Below are 26570 nucleotides of genomic sequence, written 5' to 3' on the forward strand. Positions count from 1 at the left end.
AAATGATTTCAAATTAATGTGATAATTTGCTTATATATTGTAAAAAACGAAAAGAAAAAGGTACGTAATTTACTTATTTAATTAGAAAAGATAAAATTTGTAAAGAGATCTTTTATATAAAGTGACCAACATACTTTTAAACCCGTAATCCCTGAAACTTTTAGGCTGAAAGGCTGAAACGTGCTTGCTTGGAACATCTACATGGCAAGGTCAATACACAAATCATTTCTACAATTTCGTTTTGTCCCTCAAAATATTGATAATATTTCCTTGTAAATTATATGAATAAATAAGCTATGAAAATAATTATTTTTTTTGAAGAAATTAGTAAATAATTACAATTTTTATTTACTAGAAAGTTTTTAAGTCTGAGCATGTTAAATACTGTCTATCTATACTATAATATTAAACATGAATCAATGAGAGTTTTATTGGCAGACGATTTGGTCACATTTAATATAAATACATGTGTTATATCATATTTAAGATTGTATTAACGTTATGTTTAAGAGTCAAATAAATACATATACACTAAATATTTTTGATTTATATTGAATTTCTAATTAATATACATGAAATTAGATATAATACATAAATTAGGAAAGTTTATTCAATTTATACTCATATAATTAAAATTTAATTTTATTTAACACCGGAATCTCTCTATAAATTAATAGTTATTAATTTATCGATTATTTAATATCTTTAAAATAATAAAATTCTTCGGTGCCAACCATATTATTTATAGAGGTTATTATTACTTAAAATTATTTTGTCATAATTTTTTTGGCAGAAAATATTTTGTCATGATTTGCCGGAGAAAAATTAACAAGTCAGAAAAAGTCGGGTCGGGTAAATCCACTAGCTTTTTCATACAACCCCCCCCCCAAGATTTCATTCATACCTATCGCTCACTGCTGCCTTTGAATTTCATCGCGTGTAAGTTGAGTTGTTGTTTATCAATATAGATTGAATTGTTAAGTTTTGTTTATTTGTTATTGCTAAATTTTTCAATCTGTTTATATGGCTTTCATATTGATTTTTAGGTTTTTACGTTTTATCAATTCGATTCATGTTAATTTCAGATCTTCCGCTTTAATATTTTGTTTTGTTGTAAATTAGATCTGTTTGTTGCCCCTTTGATATTATTAAAATCGAAAACAATGAGTATTCAGTAAAGTACTGTTAATTTTATGTTAGTAATTCGAGAGTTAAGAGTACTAAGAATGGATAATTCGACTGTTCTGTTAAATTTCCGTCAAGTGTCCGTGCTTTGCTTGTACTTGAATTCTGAGTTTGCTAGTTGTAGTGTCGAGATTGTAACGTGCTTGCTTGGTCCTGCTATACTTGATTTACTTGGCAGCCTTTTCATTGTGATTTTATGTTACCACCTGGATGAATCATAACTATAAATTAAACGAGGAACAATGTGGAAAGCTTACTATTGTTAATTTGTATGTAACTGATACGAACTCTTTGCACAACTTGCAAACTACTCCAAGAGGATAAAAGATGTATTTATACAATGGAGCGTATGCAAATGATTTAAAGTAAATTGGCAAGTTCTTTTCCAAGTAATTTGTTTTACATTGAGTGATTAAACTTTACAGCAATCTATCACCTATATCATCTTTTTAGTTTTATTCTAAAGTTAAACGATGTCTGTTAAGAAATTTCAACCATTTTACGACTATTTTTCATCCTTTTCCACCAGTATACCCCTTTTTATCCTATTCGAGACTACCAGTGCAGAAATGCACGAAGAGTGCCGTGATTTTTACATGATTTTTACATTTTGAATTAGTATAGAAATTGGACGAGTGAGCAAAGTAATGAATGTACTGAGTAGTGATGAAGTAATTTGTTATTTTTGATTTAAGTAATGAATATTAATTGTCATTTGGTGGGGATTATAATTGTGTTCTATGCCGTTTTGTGGTTGTGTTCTGCTATGCCGTTTTGTGGATGATCATCATTAACAATCTTCTGTTTATAGATTGTACTGCGAAAGATGGCAAACCCGAAGCAGTTAGTTAGCAAGATGATTGGAAAGATGAACGCTGCTCGAGTTATGAGGGAACTTTATGCAGATGTAACCCCGAAAACCACTGAAAGCTTCCGTGCACTCTGCACTGCACAAAAAAGGGTTGGACTTTCCGGGATACCATTAAACCACTATGGATCAAGCTTTCAGAGAGGCATTCCTGGATTCAAGAATCACCAAGTAATTCCCGGGTTCATGTCACAGGGAGAAGTTTTTACAAGGGGCTATGCGTCAGGAGGTGAAGCTATCCAGAAGGTTAAAGAGGAGACCCTAAAGCAAACTGGAAGTGGTGTTCGTTCAGTGGCCAATGCTGGACGAAGTGGCAGTGCATCTGAATTTCAAGAGATTATGGCAGATTACGTTCACCATGAAATGACCCGAACTTGGGTCTTGGTCTTAATGAAATTGTTCATGATTATCGCAATCAAAGATGTTTTCGTGTCTCTAGTTTTTTCAGACTCAAAAGATGAGGCAAGTAACATGGATTGATGGGATGAGCGAAGCCATTGACATGAAATTTAAGAGCAAAATGAGATTTTGCGGTCCATGTGATCTACCTTATAAAAGTCTAAATTTTTTAAGCTTTGTAGCACTAGCCCAGCTAGCTGGTAGCTATAGTTTCAAGATTGCTTTAAAATAAAGAATCATCTGATGTAAAATGTGGATTATCTGCTTGTGTTTGCTTGGTTATCACATGTTCTGGTTGCATAATAACGTATTTTCTGAGTTTTATTGGACAATTTTTTGGATAAAACAGGCGGTTTTAGTTTCTTTGTTTGCACAATTTACAAGTAATGCTATGATCAGCAGCTAAGCACTCAAGCTATGCTTACTATGTATTCCAGTTTGCTAAATTAATATGTTCTCATGAGTTTCATCTTTCTAGTTAAAGTGGAGAATATATGAATATTCAAGAATTTAATATTATGGTGTTTGGTTATGATCTTTGGCACATCAATAGCTACTCAGGTATTTATTTCTACTAACAGATGGAAATTTTAATCTGTCAGAAACCCCCTATATATTATTCGTACTTGCTATCCACTTTTCTGTTTATTTTATTGAGTACAGGTAAACTGTGAGTTAAATTAGAGCATAGACAGAGTATCTTGCTATCAGGCTCGTATAGTTTATTTATTACAAGTTCTTTTTTGACAGTATAATAAGGTATTCAGGGTAACTTTGAATTAGTAAGTATAATAAATATAAAGAAGAAATTATACTTTTCGAACTCCACACAATTTATTTCTCCTTTCTGTATATTTTTCTATCCTAGTTCTCTACTTCTATCATATGCATCATGCTGTACGAGACAGGTATCATATGTTGAGGTGTCTTGAAACTATGTTTATGAGAGTGTTGGGTAATTAAAAGAACTAACTATAAAAGAAAATAGATATTTATTGAACATACAAATGAAGTACACTTTTATAAATAAATTGAGTTTGTTGGGATAAGATCAACATTAAAGTTTACATATCTTCGTTAAGATTTGAAGATGAGAGGAGTATTTGTCCAGTTAAGTCCTTGCAGATATTACAACGATGAGAGTGTATGTCTTGCTGATATTGTTTTTATTTTTATTATTAAAACGTATGGGAGGAGGTTCTTGTTCAGTGTACACACAAAAAAAGAGCTACTTTAAATTTATGGGATTATGATTCAGGTTTTATAAGATATAAGTAGAGCTGATGTGAGCTTAGGAGTCCAAGAGAGTAATTACATGTTCATGGTTATGTAGTTTACTCGAATTGGCTATTGTCCAGGTGTGCTTGTGTTTTATTTACTGGAAGGTTTGATGTGTTTGATTAAAAAAGTGCATACTGGTAAATTGCGGTCTACTCTGTGCTTCTTTTTAATTATTAATTGTAAGGTGGAGGTGATCTATTATTTATCTCAAGAAATTTCAATGAAGAGGACTGGTCAGAAAAATGTGTGGAAGAAGAATATGTGGATTGTTACTGAGTTGAACATGCGTCACTTTCTGCTTTCATGTTTTAAGAAACGCTAATTTATCATGGTTTACTCTAGGGAGGCTGTTGTTTCTGGTATCATCGTTTTTATCCCTGATAAGCTCTCTCAGTCCTGGCAGCTAGATTTGGGAAATGATGCAGTAGGGGAAGGGCCCAGAAATCAGCAATTTTTTAACAACTTTTTATGTGGTTGTATTTGTGATTCTCGAAGACATTACAGGCTGTAGTATGTTATTCGTACAATTCAAATGTTTTTGTTATAAGCTCTTTGAGTTCAAGTTTGGGCAGAAATTTTGCATGGTAAGTTTAATAGTTGCTGTGTGCTATCTTTGTTGTTGCGGAAATGTTTATAATTTTCTGATAAATTAAGTGTGCTGTGTAGATGCTAATATAGTATCTTGGATATGAAAGCAGGGTCTTGTCTGTTGTGTGAACAAGTGGTTAAATTTGGAGTTGTAAATGGTGGAAGCAGTCGTGTCAATTGTCTGATTTGTTGTTTGAGGAACCTTGACGATGTGAGAGATGAAATTCAACAATTGGTGACTGAGCTGGGGCGGATCAAGGCATTCTTACGGGATGCCGATTCAAGGACAAGTAAAGATAAAATTATCCACATCTTGCTTGCAGACCTACGAGGACTTGCCTATGATGCTGAACATGCTGTCGAAAGTTTTCTTGTTAAGGCTTTATCTACCGGGAAAAGAATGCAAACAAGTTTGGAAGAAAGATCAAAGATATACAAAGGAAGATTTGTCTCCTTTCTGATCGTTTTCGTGATAATAATGTTAAATCAACATTGGAATCCCCTGAACCATCAAATTCATCATATGGGACACTGCGAAAGCCAATGCGATTTCACTCTTTCACTACAATTGAACCAGAGATATTTGTTGGGTTTCAGAGAGACGTTGATCGCTTGGTGGGACATATGGTGAACGAAGGCGATGACTGTTACCCGCTTGTCTCCATTTGTGGAATGGGAGGTCTGGGTAAGACCACTCTCGCTCAAAAAATATACAATCATTCCACCATAAAAAATTACTTTTCTGGTGGTTTAGCCTGGGTTTCCATTCCCAAAACTGTGGAGCAAAACTTGTGTTGCAGAGGATTCTTATATGTCTTGTTCATGAGAAGAAAGACGATTTTCTTGCTATGGATGATTTTCGTTTGCTACAAATCCAGCAAACGAAAAAATGCTTAATAGTCCTTGATGACATATGGTCAACTGATGCCTTGGGATTGTTTAAAAGCAGCCTTCATAGCTGACAAGTCAATAAGCAAATTAATGCTTACAAGTCGTAAGTTTGAGGTTGCTAGATATGTGAATCCGAAGGGATTTAATTCACCAACCAGAATATCCAAGTTCGGAACAAAGTTGGGAACTACTCAAGTTAAAAGCACTTCCAAGAGGAGATCATCTAGGTACATTATTTTACATGCTTTTACTAAATTTGTAGACCCCCAAAAATTTCCTATTCCTTCTATGCCGTAGGGTTAAAACCAAAAAATCAAGTATAGCTCGTAACAATCTATCCTCCGGGGCATACGACGATTCTTTCACCATTTGGGGCGTTAATTTACCTACTAAAATCTCACCCGTCTCTACCCAAGATCCCAGCATTACAATTCTGTTTTTGTCTAAATTGCGGTAAATGAGCTTCTAAATGTGGTATTTCCTTAGTGACCCTTTCGGGGCCTTGGCTTGTCACATGAGTTTGAATTTCATATTTTCGTATGTGAAAAGAAGTATAAATATCTTCATACTAGTCCTAATGTAATATCATTGAAAACGTCCAAACTTATCAAAGTAGAATTTGATGCATCCTCAGCTGAAAATCCAAGATAACAATCTTTTATACTACTCTGAAGTGCAGTATCATGCAAACTTAGTTTAGTAGGATTTTACCATGATTTGAAACTTAAAGAGAACTTACTTTGGGGATTTAAATTCTAAAGTCGGACTCAATCACAATTGTGGTATATCTAGTTCATTAGAAAACCTAACTAGACTGTATGTTATCTTTTACATTCATTTATTTAAAATGTGTATCTTGTTTATTGTGCCTCTCTCTCATTGTGCCTTTCAGACACCAGAGATGTTAAAAAGATGGAGATACTGGGAAGAGACTTGGTTGAATATTGTTCTGGTCTTCCATTAGCTATAGTCATTTTGGGAGGAATTCTTGTAACAAAACCTACGTTGGTAGAGTGGGAGAAGGTGTATAATCATAGTCAATTATCTCGGGAGTTGGGGAATGGATTGGAAAAAAATTATCAAGAGCAGTTATTGAACTTTTTGGCTTGGAGTTACAATGATTTGCCCCCACATCTGAAGCCCTGCTTTCTATATTTTAGTAAATTTCGAGAAGATGAACTAATAGAAGCAGAGACATTATGTCAGTTATGGATCGCGGAAGGGATGGTACTATCAAGTGACAAAAGGGAAGGACAAACACCGATGCAAGTTGCCGAGTTGTATATTGAGGAACTGGTCCATATGAGTATGGTCCAAGCGAAATATACAGATATGGAATCTTGGTTACAAAGATTGAATATTGTTCTCTTCATGACCTTATGAGATATCTTTCTCTCTCCAAAGCAAAACTGGAAGATTTTTTTGAAGTTGCTTATCTTCCAGAAACAAATGAATTTGATATGAGTCCTCCTACGGATTTCTCGTCTGCCTACACTAGACAACTTGTAGTTTATTCTGATGAGGGACATATAAGCAGGAAAGCTAATTCCTACTTTGTCAAGAAAGCCAATCGACAACAATATCGATCACTGTTACTATTCAATGATTTCGTAATGAGAAGTTTGCCACCAGTACTTGGGTCACATGTTGCCAATTTTAGGTTACTAAGAGTTTTTTCTTTAGAAAAAGTAGAGGTTGATCGACGAACTATTTCAGGTACCCTGTTTCGTATAAATCTTGGAAGAGTACTAGGCAGCCTTGTTTACTTGCGATATGTTAGTGTCAGGAAGACTAATTTGTTGATGTTTCCATCCATTCAAAAGTTAGTACTGCTGCAAACTCTTAAATTAGACATACAAGACAATATATATTTTCCCCCATGGATGTGAAGAAATATCCTGGGCAAATTGGGATGCTTGCGGCATTTGTACTTTGAGAGTTGTTGGTGTGAGATAAGGGATGTACCAGAATTAATTAGTCTTAGGAAGCTAAGTCTGAAAGTAAACGGTAGTGATGAAGGTTTGGAAGAGTTGATGAAATATATAGCAGAGATAGGCTTGCCATCATCTTCTTGTCTCATGTACTTATCCCTTACTATTGTTACAGGTAATCTGAGGTTGGGAAATGGTCCGATTATCTTAAGGGAGTTGTTGTGTAAACATAAGCTTCTGAAATTAGAAATATATTGTGAGCTTCCAGAGTTGGCTCTATTATTTGAGCAGCGACAACTTCATAATATTCCCCAATGCCAGTATTTGAGAAAATTCCTACTTTGAGTGAGCTGTTTTTAACCAGAAATTCATTTGTGGGAAAGCAAATGGTGTGTTCAGCCATGGGTTTTTCAAAACTCACCCGGCTCGAACTATGGCACCTCCGCAACTTCAAAATATGGAGGGTGGAGAAAGGAATCATGCCCATGCTGTCCTGCTTGAGGATTAGAAACTGTCCAAAGTTGGAGGAGCTTCCTCAAGGACTCATATTCATGAACTCGTTTGGGGATTCATTTACCCAACTTAAATGATGACAATCACTAATCCAATTTGTAGCCTACTGTTTGGCAAACGCAGCTTAACTGCTTCATATCTTCCATAACCAAAAAGTTAACCGGGTGATACTTTCATCCAACTTATTTTCTCTTTTATGAATTAATTCTCTTTAATGTATTATGTTTGGTTATAATAAAAAATATTATTTTTAGTATATTTATTAGTTTACCGGAAATAACAATACATTATATTCATTAGAATCGGAAAAGAAAATTATTCTAACAAGTTATTATTATATTGATTATTATTTTCTCAAGATTCAATTGTGTAATCAGTCTTTTATTCGTGATATATCAATTTTTTTTCTTAATCTTCTGATCGTGGATTTTGCGCAATATCTTTTATTTTATTTTAATTTCATATTTTTTATAATTTAAATTTTTAAAAGTCCACGATTTCATTTTCTCTCATTTCAAAAAAGTTGTTATTTGATTTTTTCTTTTAATTTTATATTTTTGTATTAAAATGATTAACAAGGACATCATTTTTACAAAGTTGCCCACGTCCTTGATATCTCCATTTATGATAATTGATCCGATTTTACAGAGTAAGTTCTTTTGTCCGTAGGGTAGTATTTTTATGTGGATATCTGTTAAAATCTTCTGTGTCTGCAAACACCTTTTACCCCCCCTTTTCTGTTCGTAAAATTTCTACATGCATGGTTATGGAGCGACTTCAATTAATCGGATGGCTGAAAGTTTTGTAAATCAAGTGAATAAACAATTAAACGTAAAAGACAGAACGGATTTTCTAGCGTGTGGCAATGATATTCATTAATAACTTACTAGTTGTCAAAATTAGATTGACTCATTTTCATTAATAATGATAGACAAATTGTTAAAATCTCCACCAATTATAATGAACCAAATTATTAAAAGTGCATAAATTCATTTAGTGATTAGAGGGTGCACCCGGGGCATAGACAAACCCTAGAAAGAAAGCACCAAAATCAACCAACTTCTGTTGATGATGAAAAACTCCAAGATATTGATGTTGTATATATTAATTGTTTGCCATAGGAAATTTTCGAGCTCAGGCGTTGAGTGAGCCTAGAGGAACTATTTTTGAGATTCATGATTAGAAGGCATCATGTACTGCGTTCATCCACAAAGGAAAACATTTTATGTTATGTAAACATATATGAATATCATAATTCTTATATAATATCGCTAGTACAAAGCATTTATTCATACTCATCTCCAAGAGCCCATAAGGCCATACGAAAACACAAGGCACACACAAGTCGAAACACACAGGAGGAAAACATGACTACTAGTACATAGATACAGAGATATCTGAATTAAGCATCGGGGTTCGCAAGGAGATAGGCTTCCACAGCTTTGAAAACACCCTCAGCCATATTCTTCCCAGCCTTGATTTCCTCCTCCTTGATCTCAACACCTGGTTTAGTATTGTAAGTGCTCACATTCTTCCCAATGCTCCCGCCATCAGGTGCAGAACTGAGCTTGAACTCGTAAGAAATCGAGTCAACCTTGCCCATCAGTGCATCACCTTCAACCACTGTGTATGCATATGTCATGTTTTCTTTGTCCAGTGCATCGACTCGATGCTTCACATACTTGAGAGGACTACCTGTGGACAAAATTACAGAGTGATGATAAGTACAGCAAGAATATTAAGATAATGTGACTTAACGTAGTGCGGAAAATGACTTGCCTTCCGGGAAATTAATCTGCTTGATGGTTCCAGGACCTCCGTTGCCCTCGACTACCTGGACGTTTTTGATAGCCTCAGGCACAATCTTTGGCAGTAGGATGTCAGCGTCGAGGACCATGGCCTTGAATAGCCTGGAGGCTGCCACGGGGCTTTTGATATCATCAGTGAAGGTTTGAACTCCCATGATTAATCTCGTTGTGATTGCAAAACGATATAAGAAACTGGAAATGTTTGAAAATAGTGAAAGTTTGTTATGTAGAATAGTGAAGATGAGTCTTGGTATTTATAGAGTGATAAACTAATGCCTAGTACATTTAAAACTCAACCATCACCCATCAGTTTTGGCGTAGCCTCATTCAATTTCAGCCTGTTGAGGTAAATTTAGTTGAGGAATTTGAAGATTGAGAGAATGTGTGGTCATACTTTGAAGATTATAACAGTGTCCTCACCTGAGAAAGCTAATAGTTTGTCAAGAAGTCAACACTCAACACCTAACAAATAACTAATTGTGTGACGTTTAAATTTTGGGATGGGGGGTTGGATTGGGGGGGAGGGGGCGTAATTGCTTGTTTGCTTCCACCTTCAGGGAGCACCTTGAAAGAAAGTTTCGAGATTTCTTCTTCCATTATGTTCACTTCTCTTCAAATTTGAACTCGGAGTATATGTTAGGAAGAAACACGCATATTCGATATTCTTATTTACCAATACGGGCTACATACACAACATATATATAATGTGAAAAATTCACGTCCCAACTTATATTATTAATCAAAATAATTATTTATAATACAATCAACACATAACACCTCAATGATGTCCCAAACTGATACTTGAGCCAAACAATGCTTAAACATCTCCCGCACGATACCTAAGACGACTATATCATTTAAGCATGCATCATTAACAAACTTAACCAACAAAATATACCTAATCTGATTATACAATTATTACTCCATCCCATTATGATAATAATTATCTACACATACAATTATTATTCAATCTAATTATGTCTTTTATCACCAAATCCAACCAATCATCTTGGGTAGAAACACAACAATCCTCCCCTTCAACCCGATACTTAAGATCAGATTGAACGGTAACCATCAAAACATTAACGTCCATTCGTCGATACCTCCCCTCGAATAAAATTCAATTCATCACGTTCTTCCAATTTTTAAGAATCACTAAAACCTGTATAGTGACCTCCAATACCTACAAACTACAATTCTTCATCATAACGGTATAACCATCCACAAAATCACATGCATCAACCACGAGTACCTCCTTTCACCACTGAGCCACCCGATTCTTACTTTCACAATCCTTCGGCCTCTTATGAAGAACATCATGAGCATCATCCAAATTATTCACCTGGTTGGTCAACCATCAAACCATTGAAACTATTGCAATGATCCTTTTCATCTTTCATCTCGAGTCTGAACGAATTGATCCACGGTACAAGTCAACCGTCATACCGCACGTAACTTTTTCAGCAAATTCATCAACGTACTTCACCATACCAATTGAACCGCGAACTTTTCTCCAGGCCAATTCATCCCGAACCTCGAACCTCGGCTCTTGATACAACTTGTTAGGAGGAAAGACACACACATATTCGAGATTCAATTCTACCAAGACGGAGTACACACACAACATATATCTGACAAGGAAAACCCACGTCACAACTTGTATTATTAATCAAAATAATTATTAATAATACAATCAATACATAACACCTCAATGGTGTCCTAAACTGATACTTGAACTAACCAATACTCAAACATCTCCCGCACGATACCTAAGACGACTATATCTCTTAAACATACATCAAAACAGTAACATAATTATGTTTATATAGTCATCACAAACTTAGTTAACAAGATATACATAATCTGATTATAAAAATAACTGTCTACCTAAATAATTATTATTCAATCTAATTATGTCTTATATCACCAAGTCCAACCAATCATCTTGGGTCGAAACCCAACACAACATTAAGAAAATGTCTTGCTCAAATCAAAGGTGAGTACCTAAAATTATAGTAAAACCTCGATAAACGAATAATCTCGTCAATCAAATCATTTTTTATCCCAAAATAATAATAGAGACAATGTATTTTTAAATTCGATAAATGAATAGTCTCATTAAATGAATAAAATTATCTGGCCCCGAATATATTTATTTACCGAGTTATCGAGGTTTAACCGTAAGACCATACACGGAAATCATAGCTATAGTCTTTATTTTAAAAACCACCTTCTCTATTCTAAAGTTGAAATCATAATATAGATTACAAAAAAAATTATCTTGCTTGTAATATTTTTTTAAGTTTAATATCTGAAAAATAATGATGACTACATTAAAATATTATTTAGTATTTTCACTTCTTACTTTGCATAAATATTGATGGTAATGGTCAGTGTTGCAGAAATCGCCCGGAATGCCGATAAATCGGCCAAAATATCGCTCAAAACTATACTTCCAATCTAATTAAGGTAAATCGTTGAATAAATCAATTTTCTCATATCGGGTCAAAATCCCGGGTTGCTAATTCTCAACACAATCACGATAAATTTCGATCTCCTGCTTTGATGCTTCAAAGAGAGAGAGGAAAGAAGTAAAAGATGGATGAATCGAGTCGTTGATTCTTCTCACTGATCCGATCTTCAAAGTTTTCTAATCAATTTCTTGAAAACAGACAACATACATACATTAATATATTAGATGCGTTTATAATTGGATTAAAATAATAAGAATTGTTAGTTATTAAGAATGAATATGGATTTGGGAAGAAGATGAAATAGGCTATCTGTTGATGAACGATGCTGATGAACTCATGAACAAGAGAAGAACTCAGAGGTGAGAGAAAGTGGAGTTATGTGGATTAGATAGGTGGCGGATATAATTATATTAGTATATTTTAGGGAATTTATCCTAAAAACTATTTTTTATTCTTATTTCTATTTTTACTACCACAGTTAATGACATTTTTACTTTTACTACTTCTTTTACACATACATGCTTTTATTACCATATATACGGTACAGTTGGTTTTATTTTTTAAAATACGGCAGTGGAGTTGGGAGTTGAGGTGCTCAGCGCATATACTCACTGTTTCATTGCTTCGAGAGCAAGGCTCTTCTTCAACCTCCAACGATCTCATCAACAACACTTTCTCATTCTCGCTGCTGCTCTGTTTTGCCGGTTAATCAGGTGAAGTGTAATAAAACTTGTGAATTTTGTATATAATATTATATGGATGAATATTTAGGTATGTATAGATTTGTTCAATTTCTATATTATCAAACCCTAAATACCAAAATTTCGGATAATTTATTGGTTTATAGCTTGTTAGGTTTGAATGAAGTTGCAAGTGTATATGTGTTTGATTTTGTAAATTTCAATTGGGGAATGTTAAAAACTCTGAATCTCTTTAATTCTGATGTAGTGTTGTTGTTTTTTGATTTAAAATTGTACAGTGGGTAGTATATGAAGTAGATAGTTGTGTTCTGAATTACTGAGAGTTTTTCCCTTTTTAAGTAATAGATCTGTTTATATGTCATGTGATGTTGCTTATTAGGTTTATAAGTTGCATATTGGGTCACTAAATTAAGGTGAATATCAGTTAAGTAAGTTGCAGATGAAGTTGCATTTTTACAAAGTCCCCTTCAACTTAGGATGAATATCAGTTAAATAAGTTGCATATGAAGTTGTAGTTAACTAAGTTGGTAATTTAGGATTTAGTTTCGTTTGGTTTAGTGGCCCCGCAGGGGCACTCATTGAAGTCGCAATCAAGATTTAGATATATTTTGGGAGGATTTTACAAGGATTTTTGTTAAAATGGATTAAGTTGATCACAAGGTTGCATATTAAGATGTTAAGTTGCATATAATGTTGCTAATGTTTAATAAACATTATAATGCTAATATGTGAATGACATGTTCAGGAAATATGTGAATGACATGTTCAGGATCTTTAGTCAGTTAGTATATAAAAGTCGTGATGCATTGCAGGACACTTTGAAATAATGGATGAAAAAACCTAGAAGAATTGACTCCCTCCTAGTGCATTGGTGGGATATTCATTTGGGATATTGCAAACCCTATATATCTCAGGGTAGTAAGGCATCTACAAAGGCCATTTAACATGAATCTGGATATTATAAAAATCCATATTCACTTTAACAATAATCTCCAAAGACCTCTAAGAATCCACAAATGCCGGATAAATTTCATATTCTGGACGACTTTGACACATTCGACTGAGGGTTTTAGATCTAGATTTAGCTTTCATGTAATGGATTATCAAGATCAATTAGGAGTTATTTTATTAACAATTTAATTAGGGCATCTCGATATTTTTATGCTAGATATGAAAGATATATTGTACAAGTTGTGCAAAAAGAATCAATACAATTTATGTTTTAAGTACATGAAGTAGATAGTTGTATTTTTAATTGTTGAGCTTTATATGTGTTTTCAATTGTTGATATTTTGCCTTTTTTAAGTTACAGATCTGTTTACATATCATGGTGCATACGAGGTTCTCTTCGGTGTCTCGGTCTCCTTCAGAATGTGGTTCTGCTTCAAAGGGGAAATCTAAGATGACACTGAAGGAAGTTGAAATGAAAAAGTCAAAGTTAAAAGGGAAAGGCAAGAGGGCGAACTTTACAGTTCAAGTTAATATGATTCCACCTCCTAAGGTACTGCATTTTTTAAACAGACTAGTATGATGTTGAATATATATTTGTATTCAATGTTTTGTTTTTTTACATGGGATGCAATATGTTATTCTTGTTAAAAATCACAAGACAACGAAAGTTAACACGAATAACAAGTATGAACAAATTAGTGATTTGTTCAATACATTATTTGTAAAGCAGCTTGACGAATTTTGCGCTTCTTGTTTTGGCCATTTCACCCATTTAAGACCTTTTAAAATCCAATATCAACTTATCCATAACCTCTTTCTTAGACAGTTGAAATAACCAAACCCTCTTGAAATCTGGATTGGTATTGTTGGGACAAAACTTTGTTTTGGTATACGTGAATTTGCGCTTATTATTGGTATGGGTTGCGTTAGTGCTGTAGATAAGAAAAGGTTTTTTAGGTTCGAGAATCAGTTTGTTAATTCTTATTATCATGGTGCGAATAGTATAACCAATAGTCATGTCAAATAGTCCTTTTTAAAAAAAGAATGGAAAACTGATGAGGATGCAATTAAGTTTGCAAAATTGTATTACTTCACCACTTTCTTCTTAGCTCCATTAGTGATTCTTTGATTCCTAAGGGTGACCTTGATATGCCGGATAGTGGAGATTTTGATCAGTTTTCATGGGGTAGGGAAATTTATAAGACAACCTTAGAGTCACTGAAATTTAATGCAAGAACAAGTTCCAAAGTCAACTATTATCGTTTGAATGATTTTTCCTATGTTCTTCAACTATGGTTTTATAAGTGTTGTTCATATTTGAATGGAAAGTACTGTGATGCAGATAGTGGGTGTATTCCATGTATGCTTAGCTGGTCAATGACGGTAATGCGAAGTTTGAGGATGTGTTTACTACACTGTCATTGAGCGCAAATGAGGTATAATTACTAAATTTACCTTGCTCTCGTTATATTTATATCTATATTTATATAGATAATGCTTTATTCATTTGTTATTATTTTTACAACTGGAATTGAGAAACTTAAGTGCTACTGCAAGTGAGATTAAAGAACTTCATTTGGAAGAATTGTTTCCAACTTCCAATCAGCAGAGTGTTCTGGAGAATGATAATAGCGATGATGACTCTGCCAACCGTCCACGCCTAATTTTGAGGCTATCTTTTTCACATTCAAATGCACCTGAAGGTAACATATCTCTTATTGAAATGCAGATGAAACTTTGCTCATTTAAAAGTCGTCAGAATAATCTTACTATTGAGGTTAATTCTCTGAAGAAACTATAAGTGAGATGCGTTCATATTTTGAATCGGTCTTCTTAAACTTGCAAGAAACTATCATGAAAGAAGTACGTATCTTTTTTTTTAGTTTCAGTAATCTTTTTCTAAATTAATATAGTTGAACCTTTATATTAATTTGGAATAATTTTTTGATTCAAAAACTCTACTAATGATGATATTTTATGCAAAGTAATTGAATTTCTCAGGTTAGGAGGCTGAATGGAAACGATGATGATGTTTTTTTTAATAATTATTGTAGCGCCCTCCAAACCTGGGTCAGAAGTTTGGGGTCCACAACACACACACACACACCATATTTAAACCTGATTATGAATATAATAATATGTATGCAATGACCCTACTTACCATAATCCACGAATCGAAGCAGTTTAAAGTATGCCTACAAGTCACAACCTTATATATTACAATATTCCAAATCCCATTTTATTTATCTTACAATGGAAGTAAACTTTATTACAAACTATCAACACAACTAAGCCAAACATCATCTGCTAGCTTATTCCATTTCAACCTGGAAACCTAGCTCGCACGCTTGTCTGTGGATCCTCGCTACCACCAGTTTCCTTTTTCACTGGAAAAGAATATAACAAATTTTCAAGAGTGAGCTAACTAGCTCAGCAAGTCACAATGACAACACTGAGATTAAACAATGATCAATTGAAATGATATAAGGAATCAAGTTTACTGATAAGCAATGATTAGAATTGGATATTCACTTTTATTTAAAAAACCAAGGTTAGGCTGTTGATCAGACACACACTAACCCCGAGCAAGGCTCCCATCTTTGCTCTATATACTGGATCAAAGGCACACATTGGTCTGTTATGACCACGAATCTGGTCCGACCACGAATCTGGTCCGACCACGAATCTGATCCGACCACGAATCTGGTCCATATTTAAAAACAATCCAATTCCAGAATAACAATATGATAAACAATGTAAATCAATAAGCTGAATCATAAACAACATTTATCTCGAAGCATAGGGTGATTCATAATTCCAAGAAGGTATAACAATGGAATCATAAAGATTGGTTTTTAATTAAAGAAAAAATCAGAAATTAGAAGACCAAGGGTTCAAGGATTACAAGGATTGGTCTTCTGTTATTGATAAGTGGCATTTTATACCGCTTAGAACGTCTTAAAATGGCTTAAATTGGTGTCTTGAAATCAAGTATTTTGTGTATTTGATGCGTTTTTCTAGTGTTTATGCATTTCAGGGTATTAGTTGCATTTCGGAGAAGGAATCATCAAGAATAAGCCTTGGCATGTGTTCACCATTGCGAGAGGAAAAGAACGGGCAGATTACGGCGAAGAAACGGAGCAAACCTGGAAATTTTCCAGTAGGGTCCTGCACGCCCGCGCAGCAATGCTGAGCGGCCGCGCAGCAGCCTTGCGCGCCCGCGCAGAAATGCTGAGCGGCCGCGCAGGGTCGGGGAAAAAGCTGAATTATTTTAGACTTCTATTTCTGTTTGGCTTCCAACTTCTATGTAATCTGAGTTTTATGGGACTATTATATAGGTAGATTTGAGACGTTTTTCATAGAGTATTAAGAGGAGATTATGTTTTAGATTGTGTTTTGCAAGAAGCGAAGGAGATAAGGAAGAAGACCGATTTAGCACACAGCAACGAAGAGGAAGCATATATTCTTGTAATTCTTGTTTCGTTGTAATGTTGGATGCTAGTTTTCTTGCTTTGACTTATTTACTCTTGTGGCGTACTCTGTTTTAATATAATTAGTTTAGTTGTTATTTTCTTATGTCGTTTATCATGATTTCATATGAACCCATGATGGCGATAAGTTCTATTATGGGCTAATCGTGATCATGGGGTTGCAACGGATTTATTATGGAATTCTTTAGTTAATTGTTTAATACTTTAGTGTGTGATGATTGCATGATATCTAGTATTGGTTGTGCGTATTCGTCTTATGTGCGTCGCGAACATATAAGATAGGGTGTTAATCTCTTGTGAAACGACGGTGGATCTTGAGATTTAGAACTTGCCATGGTAGCATAGGTTCATGTACGTTGTGCATGATTAGTGGGTAACTCTAACAGTTTTATTTGCCCTATGTAATCAAAAAGGAATAACTTGTGCTTAAATCATTGTGTTGTCAATTTCTGTAGACATATAGGAACTCAACATAATTGATGACTATTCAACTTCTATCTTAATTGTGGATGCTTGGTAGAATGGTATTAGTACAATGAAAGTTGGCTTTTATCAGTTTCGTGTTATTCGATTAATATCATCACTGTCACATGCTAAAGGTAATAACTATGGTTATAGAAGGAAGTAATAATGAAGTTATGATCTCATGAGTGTTTTATTATTGATAAATTGAAGTGTTAGTTAAGTGGTTAATTAAGTAGTTAATCATAGTTAATATTTAATCAACAATTTTAAGTGTTATTATCTTAACATTGAGAAGTAGTCATACATTGGTGAGTGAGTTAAATTAGACAATAACTTAGTCTGAGTCTCTGAGGGAACGAACTAGAAAGTATTCTATATTACTTGCGAACGCGTATACTTGTGTGAATATTAGTGCGTGATTTCGCCCTAACAAGTTTTTGGCGCCGCTGCCGGGGACTCAGTGATTAGGACGTAGTAGTTAATTACTCTTTTCGGTTGTGTTTCAGGTACTTTAGCAAACGTTTATGCAAACTCGTTCTCGTGCTCGCAAGAGGACCTTAGATACAGCTGAGGAGAAAGACGAAGTTCTTGATACACCGGAGAAGTTAGATTTTGAGGATTCAGATTCAGGAACTGAGCAGAAAGAACCAGTAAACATGGGAGATCGTATTGTTCAAGCTGATCCAGCTCTTATGGATTTTTCTCGGCCTAAAATTGATGACATTCAGTCAAGCATCCTTCATCCGGCTATTCAAGCTAACACCTTTGAAATCAAGCCGGGCACTATTCAGATGGTGCAGAATTCTGTTTCTTTTGGAGGAGCGGCAACTGAAGACCCTAACATGCACATAAGGAATTTTGTCGAGATCTACAGCACTTTTAAGTATAATGGCGTGACTGATGAGGCTATCAAGTTGAGGCTTTTCCCATTCTCACTGAGGGATAAGGCTAAAGACTGGTTACATTCTGAACCAGCTGGGTCAATCACTACGTGGCAAGATCTTGCGCAAAAGTTTCTGGTGAAGTTTTATCCAATGGCAAAGACTGCTGCTATGAGGAGTGCTCTTACTCAATTTGCGCAGCAACCTACAGAATCTATGTGCGAGGCTTGGGAACGCTACAAGGAAATGTTGAGAAAATGTCCACATCATGGAATGCCGGATTGGATGGTAATCACTGGTTTTTATAATGGTTTGGGGGCCCAATCTCGGCCCATGCTCGATGCAGCAGCTGGAGGCGCCTTATGGGCTAAAAGCTATACTGAGGCGTATAATCTTATCGAGACGATGGCTGCAAATGAGCATCAAAACCCAACTCAGAGGATGACGTCAGGCAAGGTAGCAGGTATTCTGGAAGTTGATGCAGCCACCGCTATTGCAGCCCAGCTCCAAGCGCTATCAATGAAGGTTGATTCTTTGGCTATGTATGGAGTTAATCAAATAGCTATGGTTTGTGAGCTTTGTGCAGGTTCTCATGCTACGGATCAGTGTTCTCTTATCAACGAATCTGTTCAGTATGTGAATAATTATCAGCGACAACAGCAGCCTGTTCCAGCGACCTATCATCCTAACAACAGAAATCATCCAAATTTCAGCTGGGGAAATAATCAGAATGCTATTCAGCCACCATATCAGCAAGGAGTGAGTAAACAGTTTAACCCACCTGGATTCCAGCAACCACAGCAGTATGCTACAAGACAATCATATCCTCAACAGGGAAGTGCAGCAGCACCTACTAGTGCTGATTTTGAGGAACTTAAGCTGTTGTGCAAGAGTCAGGCGGTTTCTATCAAGACCTTGGAAAATCAAATCGGTCAATTAGCCAATGCAGTGCTCAATCGTCAACCTGGCACTCTTCCCAGTGACACGGAAGTACCAGGCAGGAAGGAAGCCAAAGAGCAAGTCAAGGATATTACCTTAAGGTCTGGAAAAGTAGCTGATGCTGAAAAGGCAAAAGAAGTCGAAGCTGAAGTTAGGGATGAAGAATCTAAGCAAAAGGAGAAAGCGGCAGAACCAAGGAAGACTACTGTTGAACACACTCTGCCTGAGGCTAATACAGGGGAGAAACAGCTCTATCCTCCACCACCTTTTCCTAAGAGATTGCAGCAACAAAAGCTGGATAGACAGTTCGGGAAGTTTCTGGAGGTGTTCAAGAAACTTCACAGCAATATACCTTTCGCTGAGGCTCTGGAACAAATGCCTAGTTATGCGAAGTTTATGAAAACTATTCTCTCAAGGAAGGTGAAACTGGATGACCTTGAAACCGTTGCTCTCACGGAAGAATGCAGCGCTGTTCTACAGCAAAAGTTACCACCAAAACTGAAAGATCCAGGAAGCTTCACCATTCCTTGCACCATTGGCAATCTAACTTTTGACAAGTGCCTTTGTGATTTGGGAGCAAGCATTAATCTGATGCCCTTGTCGATCTTTAAAAAGCTGGATCTGCCTGATCCAAAACCCACATACATGTCGCTACAATTGGCGGACCATTCCATTACTTACCCAAGGGGCATAGTTGAGGATGTGCTCGTCAAGATGGATAAGCTCTTCTTTCCTGCAGATTTTGTTATTCTGGATTTTGAGGAAGATAAGAAGATTCCCATAATCTTGGGGAGGCCTTTCTTGGCTACTGGCCGTACCTTGATAGATGTGCAAAAAGGGGAACTTACTATGCGGGTTCAAGATCAGGATGTGACCTTCAACGTATTCAAGGCAATAAAATTCCCTACAGAAGATGAGGAGTGTTTAAAAGTGGATGTGATTGATTCCGCAGTTACTTCGGAACTCGATCACATGCTAATGTCTGATTCATTGGAAAAGGCCTTAGTGGGGGAATTTGACAGTGAAGATGAAGATAGCAACGAGCAATTACAATATCTGAACGCTTCTCCATGGAAGCGAAAGCTCGACATACCATTTGAATCTCTTGGTACTTCTGACCTTAAGAATGCTGAAGGGAAGCTCAAACCATCAATAGAGGAAGCACCTACCTTGGAGCTTAAACCATTACCTGAACACTTGAGGTATGCTTTTTTAGGTGATTCATCTACGTTACCTGTTATTATTTCAGCTCACCTTTCAGGTAGTGAGGAAGACAAGCTCTTAAGGATTTTGAGAGAATTCAAATCGGCTATAGGATGGACCATAGCAGACATCAAGGGGATAAGTCCTTCATATTGTATGCATAAAATTCTGTTAGAGGAAGGTAGTAAGCCAACTGTGGAACAGCAGCGAAGACTGAACCCGATCATGAAGGAGGTGGTGAAGAAAGAAATTCTGAAATGGCTAGATGCATGCATCATTTATCCTATTTCTGACAGCTCGTGGGTGAGCCCTGTACAATGTGTTCCTAAGAAAGGAGGTATCACTGTGGTCACAAATGAAAAGAATGAGCTCATCCCTACTCGAACAGTTACAAGATGGAGAGTATGCATGGATTATAGGAAATTGAACAAAGCCACAAGAAAGGATCACTTCCCTCTCCCATTCATTGATCAAATGCTTGACAGATTGGCGGGACATGAGTATTTTTGTCTTCTGGATGGTTATTCCGGGTATAATCAGATTTGTATTGCACCAGAGGATCAGGAAAAGACTACCTTCACTTGTCCATTTGGCACATTTGCTTTTCGTAGAGTTTCGTTTGGGTTATGTGGCGCCCCGACCACCTTTCAGAGATGTATGATGGCTATATTCTCTGACATGATTGGAAATAACGTCGAAGTGTTCATGGATGACTTCTCCGTCTTTGGACACTCATATGATGAATGCTTGAATAATCTGCGCGCCGTACTCAAAAGATGCGTGGAAACTAATTTGGTGCTTAATTGGGAGAAATATCATTTTATGGTGCGTGAAGGCATTATCCTTGGGCATAAGGTCTCTAGCAAAGGTCTGGAGGTGGACAAGGCCAAGGTGGGAGTCATTGAAAATCTTCCCCCACCTAATTCGGTGAAAGGAATCCGTAGTTTTCTCGGTCATGCGGGTTTTTATCGGCGATTCATCAAGGACTTTTCAAAGATATCTAAGCCGTTGTGCAATTTACTTGAGAAAGATGTGCCTTTTAAATTTGATGATGAATGTTTGGCAGCATTCGAAACTCTCAAGGAGAGTTTGATCACGGCACCAGTTATTACAGCACCAGATTGGACAGAACCGTTTGAGATGATGTGTGATGCGAGTGATTATGCGGTAGGTGCAGTTCTAGGACAGCGCAAGAAAAATCTCTTCCATGTGGTCTACTATGCGAGTAAAACTTTAAATGGGGCCCAATTGAACTACACCACTACTGAGAAGGAGCTTTTGGCTATAGTCTTTGGCTTTGAGAAATTTCGATCTTATCTGCTTGGTACGAAAGTGACAGTATTCACTGATCATGCAGCTATTCGCTATCTGGTTTCTAAGAAGGATTCGAAGCCGAGACTCATTCGTTGGGTGCTTTTACTTCAAGAATTTGAGTTAGAGATCAAAGATAGAAAAGGTACTGAGAATCAAGTAGCTGACCATCTCTCTAGGTTGGAGAATCCCGATTCTACTTCACAAGATAGAACGTTAATCAATGAATCTTTTCCGGATGAGCAGTTGTTTGCAATTCAGGAGGAAGAACCATGGTTTGCAGATATTGTAAACTATCTTGTCAGCAATATAATGCCTCCTAATTTGACATCCGCGCAAAAGAAGAAGTTTCTGCATGAGGTGAAGTGGTATATGTGGGATGAACCATATTTGTTTAGACAGGGAGCTGACCAGATCATCAGGAGATGTATCCCGTTCTGTGAGACGGAGGGGATATTACGAGACTGCCATTCCACGATTTATGGTGGACACTATGGAGGTGAGAAGACGGCAGCTCGTATTCTGCAAGCAGGTTTTTTCTGGCCTACCTTGTTCAAGGATGCTCATCAGTTTGTTTTAAGGTGTGATCGTTGCCAAAGAGTGGGAAATTTGTCAAGGAAGGATGAGATGCCATTAAATGTGATGCTTGAAGTCGAGGTCTTTGATGTATGGGGAATCGATTTCATGGGGCCTTTTATCTCATCTTGCAATAATCAGTACATCTTGCTGGCAGTCGATTATGTCTCAAAATGGGTCGAAGTTAAAGCTTTACCGACAAATGATGCAAAGGCAGTGCTAAATTTTCTTCATAAGCAAATTTTCACAAGGTTTGGAACACCTCGGGTAATCATAAGTGATGAAGGATCGCATTTTTGCAACCGTAAGTTCACTTCTATGATGCAGCGTTATAATGTGAATCATCGAGTAGCTACTGCCTATCATCCGCAAACAAATGGTCAAGCGGAAGTGTCTAACAGAGAGATAAAGCGCATTCTAGAGAAGGTTGTTTGTCCATCAAGGAAGGATTGGTCTTTAAAGCTCGATGAAGCTGTTTGGGCTTACAGAACAGCATACAAAACTCCACTTGGGATGTCACCGTTTCAGTTGATGTACGGTAAGGGATGTCATCTACCGGCGGAGCTTGAGCATAAGGCCTACTGGGCATTGAAGAAATTGAACCTGGATTTAGATGCAGCTGGTAAGAAAAGAATGCTTCAACTTAATGAACTTGATGAATTTCGACTTCAAGCGTACGAGAATAACAAAATGTATAAGGAAAAGGTGAAGAGGTGGCACGATAGGAAGCTACATCCTAAGTTATTTGTGCCAGGGCAACAAGTTCTGTTATTCAACTCTCGGCTCCGGCTTTTTCCTGGGAAGTTGAAATCAAGGTGGTCTGGACCTTTTATTGTCAAAACTGTGTTTCCACATGGAGCGGTGGAAATTTTTGAGAATGATTCGGACCAAGCATTCAAGGTTAACGGTCAGCGGTTGAAGCACTACTATGGGGACATGGCAAACCGAGAGGTGGTTAGTGCCATGTTGTTGACTACGTGAGAAAGGTACGGAACGTCAAGCTAATGACGAAAAAGAAGCGCTGCGTGGGAGGCAACCCATGAATTGTTGTTACAGGAACCCTTAGAAGTTAATAACCTATCCAAAAACACAAAAAAAATCAGAAAACAGGGGCTGAAAATTTTTTTTTCCAGAGACCCTCTGCGCGCCCGCGCAGCTATGCTGAGCGGCCGCGCAGCTTGCTGCACGCCCGCGCAGAAATGCTGAGCGGCCGCGCAGGGGTCGAGTTCCAGAATTTTTTTTTTTTACAGTTCAGAAAGAAAAAAAAAAAACAAAAACACACAAAAAAAACCCATCACAGCCCATAAACCCACGAATTCTTTTCCCATTACCCCATGATTTTATCCCTCAACCCCACTCCTAATCTAATTTAACCTACTCCATACCCTATATATACATACACCTATCCCACATATCTCCCACAAACTTCCTACACTTAAACCCTCGCATAAACATCAAAAATCAGTTCTTACACACTTTTATTCACAAATCAATGGCACCCAAGAGAGCATGCACTATTGACAGCAACAGCACAGTTCCTACTGCTGATTCATCAAGGGGTACTGCTGCGAGGCCTCGGTTAACTGACAGAGCCGCGGAGGAGGAGTACACTAGGCTGTTGGGGAAGCCGATTCTGAAGGAGAGGGGGTTTTTACCATCAGGGAGGGATAGTGAGTTGTTGCCCATGATTGCAGAGAAGGGGTGGATAGCTTTTTGTGAGTCACCCGAAGCAGTACCGATGAGCGTTGTTCGCGAGTTCTACGTGAACGCGAAGGCTGAAAAGAATGGGTTTTCTGTAGTTCGTGGGCTGACGGTTGATTATCATCCTGCGGCGATTCGCCGTGTGATTGGACAGCGAGAGAGGAAGCCCGAGGAGGAGAACTGGAATGAAAAGACTGCTGAGGACTTTGACTTGGATTTGATTTGTGCGACTCTCTATCGACCGGGCACAGTTTGGAACCGCAGTCCAGCCAATAATGAGTATCGTCACTTTCCGGCGATCGCCATGAACAGGTATGCCCGTGCATGGAATGCATTTATATGTGCTAATATTTTGCCTTCTTCACATGCACACGAGGTCACAGTTGAGAGAGCACAGTTGTTGTGGGGAATTCTGAATGAGGAATACTATGTGGACCTTGGTGAGTTTATCTACCAAGGAATTCTGAAGTTTTTGAGGGGAGCAAAGCATATGAACATCCCTTATGCATCCACGGTTACAAAGCTATACCGAGCAGTAGGAGTGAACTGGCCGGCTCATGAGCAGTTGCAGTTGCCAGCAGCTCCGATAGATTCTGGCACTCTAAATGGGATGCAGGAGTGGACCGGTGGTGAGCCTGAGGAGCATGGGCTGGGTTATCGTCTTCCAGGAGGGCGTCCAGCACGAGGTGCTACTATGGCCAGGCCAGGGCGTGGTGAGGCTAGTTCTTCGAGAGCTCAGGAGGGTGCTGGGATGGGTGATGCCCAGTATAGGAGGCTTTCACGGTGGATGGATGCCATGTATGAGACGCAGAGCAGGTTTGCTCAGGAGCTCACCCTTGCGTTAGGGACTGCTTTTCGAGGCCTTGGAGCTGATATCCAGTGGCCAGTTTTTGGTGAGGACTCTGCATACCCGCCGCCTGATACTCCACCCACTGAGGGTGATGATGATGATGACTCCGAGTAGGTATACCCTGTGTTCCTTTCTACTACCTTCACTGGGGACAGTGAAGATTTTAAGTTTGGGGGTGGTAGTTAAGGAATATTTTGTGTGTGTCATATAGCTGCATATTCATGATAGTTAGTTCATATAGTTGCATAATTTTTGCTATATAGTTTTTTTTTATATATATAGCTTTATTTGTTTGTCATATCATATAGTTCATGCATATACCATGATCCCTTTTGCAATGATTTATCGACTGAATTGTGATATTAATGCGAGTGTAGTGATAGCATTAAAGTGATATTAAGTTGTGTAGGTTGATATGCATGCTAGAAGCACTTGTATTGTCACTAAGTCTTAGAGAATGCTTAAGGACTAGATTGTTGTTATGATCTGATTATTTTCGAGGATAATCTATTTATTATGCTTAGAATTTGATAATAGGTTCTTAGTGGTAAAGGCATGAAAAAGAAAAAAAAATGGAGTAAAAATGGAATTTGTTGCTAGTTGTGGCTAGGTGTCAAATGGCTAGTAGCCGGCTCGCATGTTATGCGAGTAGTCTAGGGTTGAGCAAGATGGAGCGAAACGCACTTGCTCAGAGTTATTAAAAAAAAAAAAAAATTTTGCATAATTGATCAAGAGTGGGCTCTTTGGTATTCGAGTTATTAAGTTCTTAGGGGACTTTGTGCCTAGTGACCTAAGGCTTTTAGAGTCTGGGATCCGCTAACCTAACGCTCGTTACATGGATACCATTGTATAAGTCTTTTGTGGACCTCACTCATTGCACGGTCAAATAAGCATTTGAGTTGTAAATAAAAAGCACGATTCCGTAGTAAGCTCCAGAGTTCTTGTAGTGTTGTATATCACTTTGAGCCTAGAATTTTTATTCTTTGTATAATCGTAGGATTGTCTTGAGGATAGTCTAGTCATAGTAATTGGTCTAGTTCCAAAGCATATCTGTTAAGCATTTGCACACACCACGTTTCTGGCGGTATGTCCGTTTGCATGAGTTTATTGATCTTTAGTGTCTAACTGCATTCGTTGAGACGTGGCAATTTGGTTGGTTAATTGTAGTAAGGGGGATCGTTGCATTTTCATATAGATTGCATTCATGCATATTTTTATTTGTTTTTGAGTCTGTGACGCTTGAGGACAAGCATCGATTTAAGTTTGGGGGTGTGATAAGTGGCATTTTATACCGCTTAGAACGTCTTAAAATGGCTTAAATTGGTGTCTTGAAATCAAGTATTTTGTGTATTTGATGCGTTTTTCTAGTGTTTATGCATTTCAGGGTATTAGTTGCATTTCGGAGAAGGAATCATCAAGAATAAGCCTTGGCATGTGTTCACCATTGCGAGAGGAAAAGAACGGGCAGATTACGGCGAAGAAACGGAGCAAACCTGGAAATTTTCCAGTAGGGTCCTGCGCGCCCGCGCAGCAATGCTGAGCGGCCGCGCAGCAGCCTTGCGC

At 37.2% G+C, this 26570-nt stretch overlaps 1 protein-coding gene, 2 long non-coding RNA genes and 1 other non-coding gene across 4 annotated transcripts; 2 read left to right on the top strand and 2 right to left on the bottom strand.

The window, feature by feature from the left end:
• The first annotated feature begins 799 nt into the window (after positions 1 to 799).
• On the top strand, positions 800 to 2815 carry LOC141686838 (uncharacterized). Its single transcript, XR_012560825.1, has 2 exons — positions 800 to 939; positions 1997 to 2815. It is a non-coding gene; the product is annotated as an uncharacterized LOC141686838 (long non-coding RNA).
• Positions 2816 to 8861: 6046 nt separating this feature from the next.
• LOC141682590 (major allergen Pru ar 1-like) lies at positions 8862 to 9729 on the bottom strand. Its single transcript, XM_074487281.1, has 2 exons — positions 9436 to 9729; positions 8862 to 9351 (listed from the first exon to the last, which is right to left on the bottom strand). Exons 1-2 carry the CDS (start codon positions 9617 to 9619, stop codon positions 9059 to 9061), a joined length of 477 nt encoding a protein of 158 aa, XP_074343382.1. The 5' UTR covers positions 9620 to 9729; the 3' UTR covers positions 8862 to 9058.
• Positions 9730 to 12518: 2789 nt separating this feature from the next.
• LOC141683314 (uncharacterized) lies at positions 12519 to 15414 on the top strand. Its single transcript, XR_012560228.1, has 3 exons — positions 12519 to 12651; positions 13952 to 14140; positions 14933 to 15414. It is a non-coding gene; the product is annotated as an uncharacterized LOC141683314 (long non-coding RNA).
• Positions 15415 to 18595: 3181 nt separating this feature from the next.
• LOC141687773 (small nucleolar RNA R71) lies at positions 18596 to 18702 on the bottom strand. The gene has a single exon (XR_012561256.1). It is a non-coding gene; the product is annotated as a small nucleolar RNA R71 (small nucleolar RNA).
• Between the last annotated feature and the right edge of the window lie 7868 nt (positions 18703 to 26570).

Source organism: Apium graveolens, chromosome 9, assembly GCF_009905375.1.
Source record: "Apium graveolens cultivar Ventura chromosome 9, ASM990537v1, whole genome shotgun sequence".
In the NCBI taxonomy this organism is placed as follows: Eukaryota; Viridiplantae; Streptophyta; class Magnoliopsida; order Apiales; family Apiaceae; genus Apium; species Apium graveolens.

What these genes read in the sequence shown, in the direction of transcription:
- LOC141682590 (XM_074487281.1), bottom strand. Translation starts at nt 9,619, where the DNA reads ATGGGAGTTCAAACCTTCACTGATGATATCAAAAGCCCCGTGGCAGCC. An exon ending in GCAGATTAATTTCCCGGAAG is followed by an intron (nt 9,352 to 9,435) that starts GCAAGTCATTTT and finishes TTTTGTCCACAG; the next exon opens with GTAGTCCTCTCAAGTATGTG.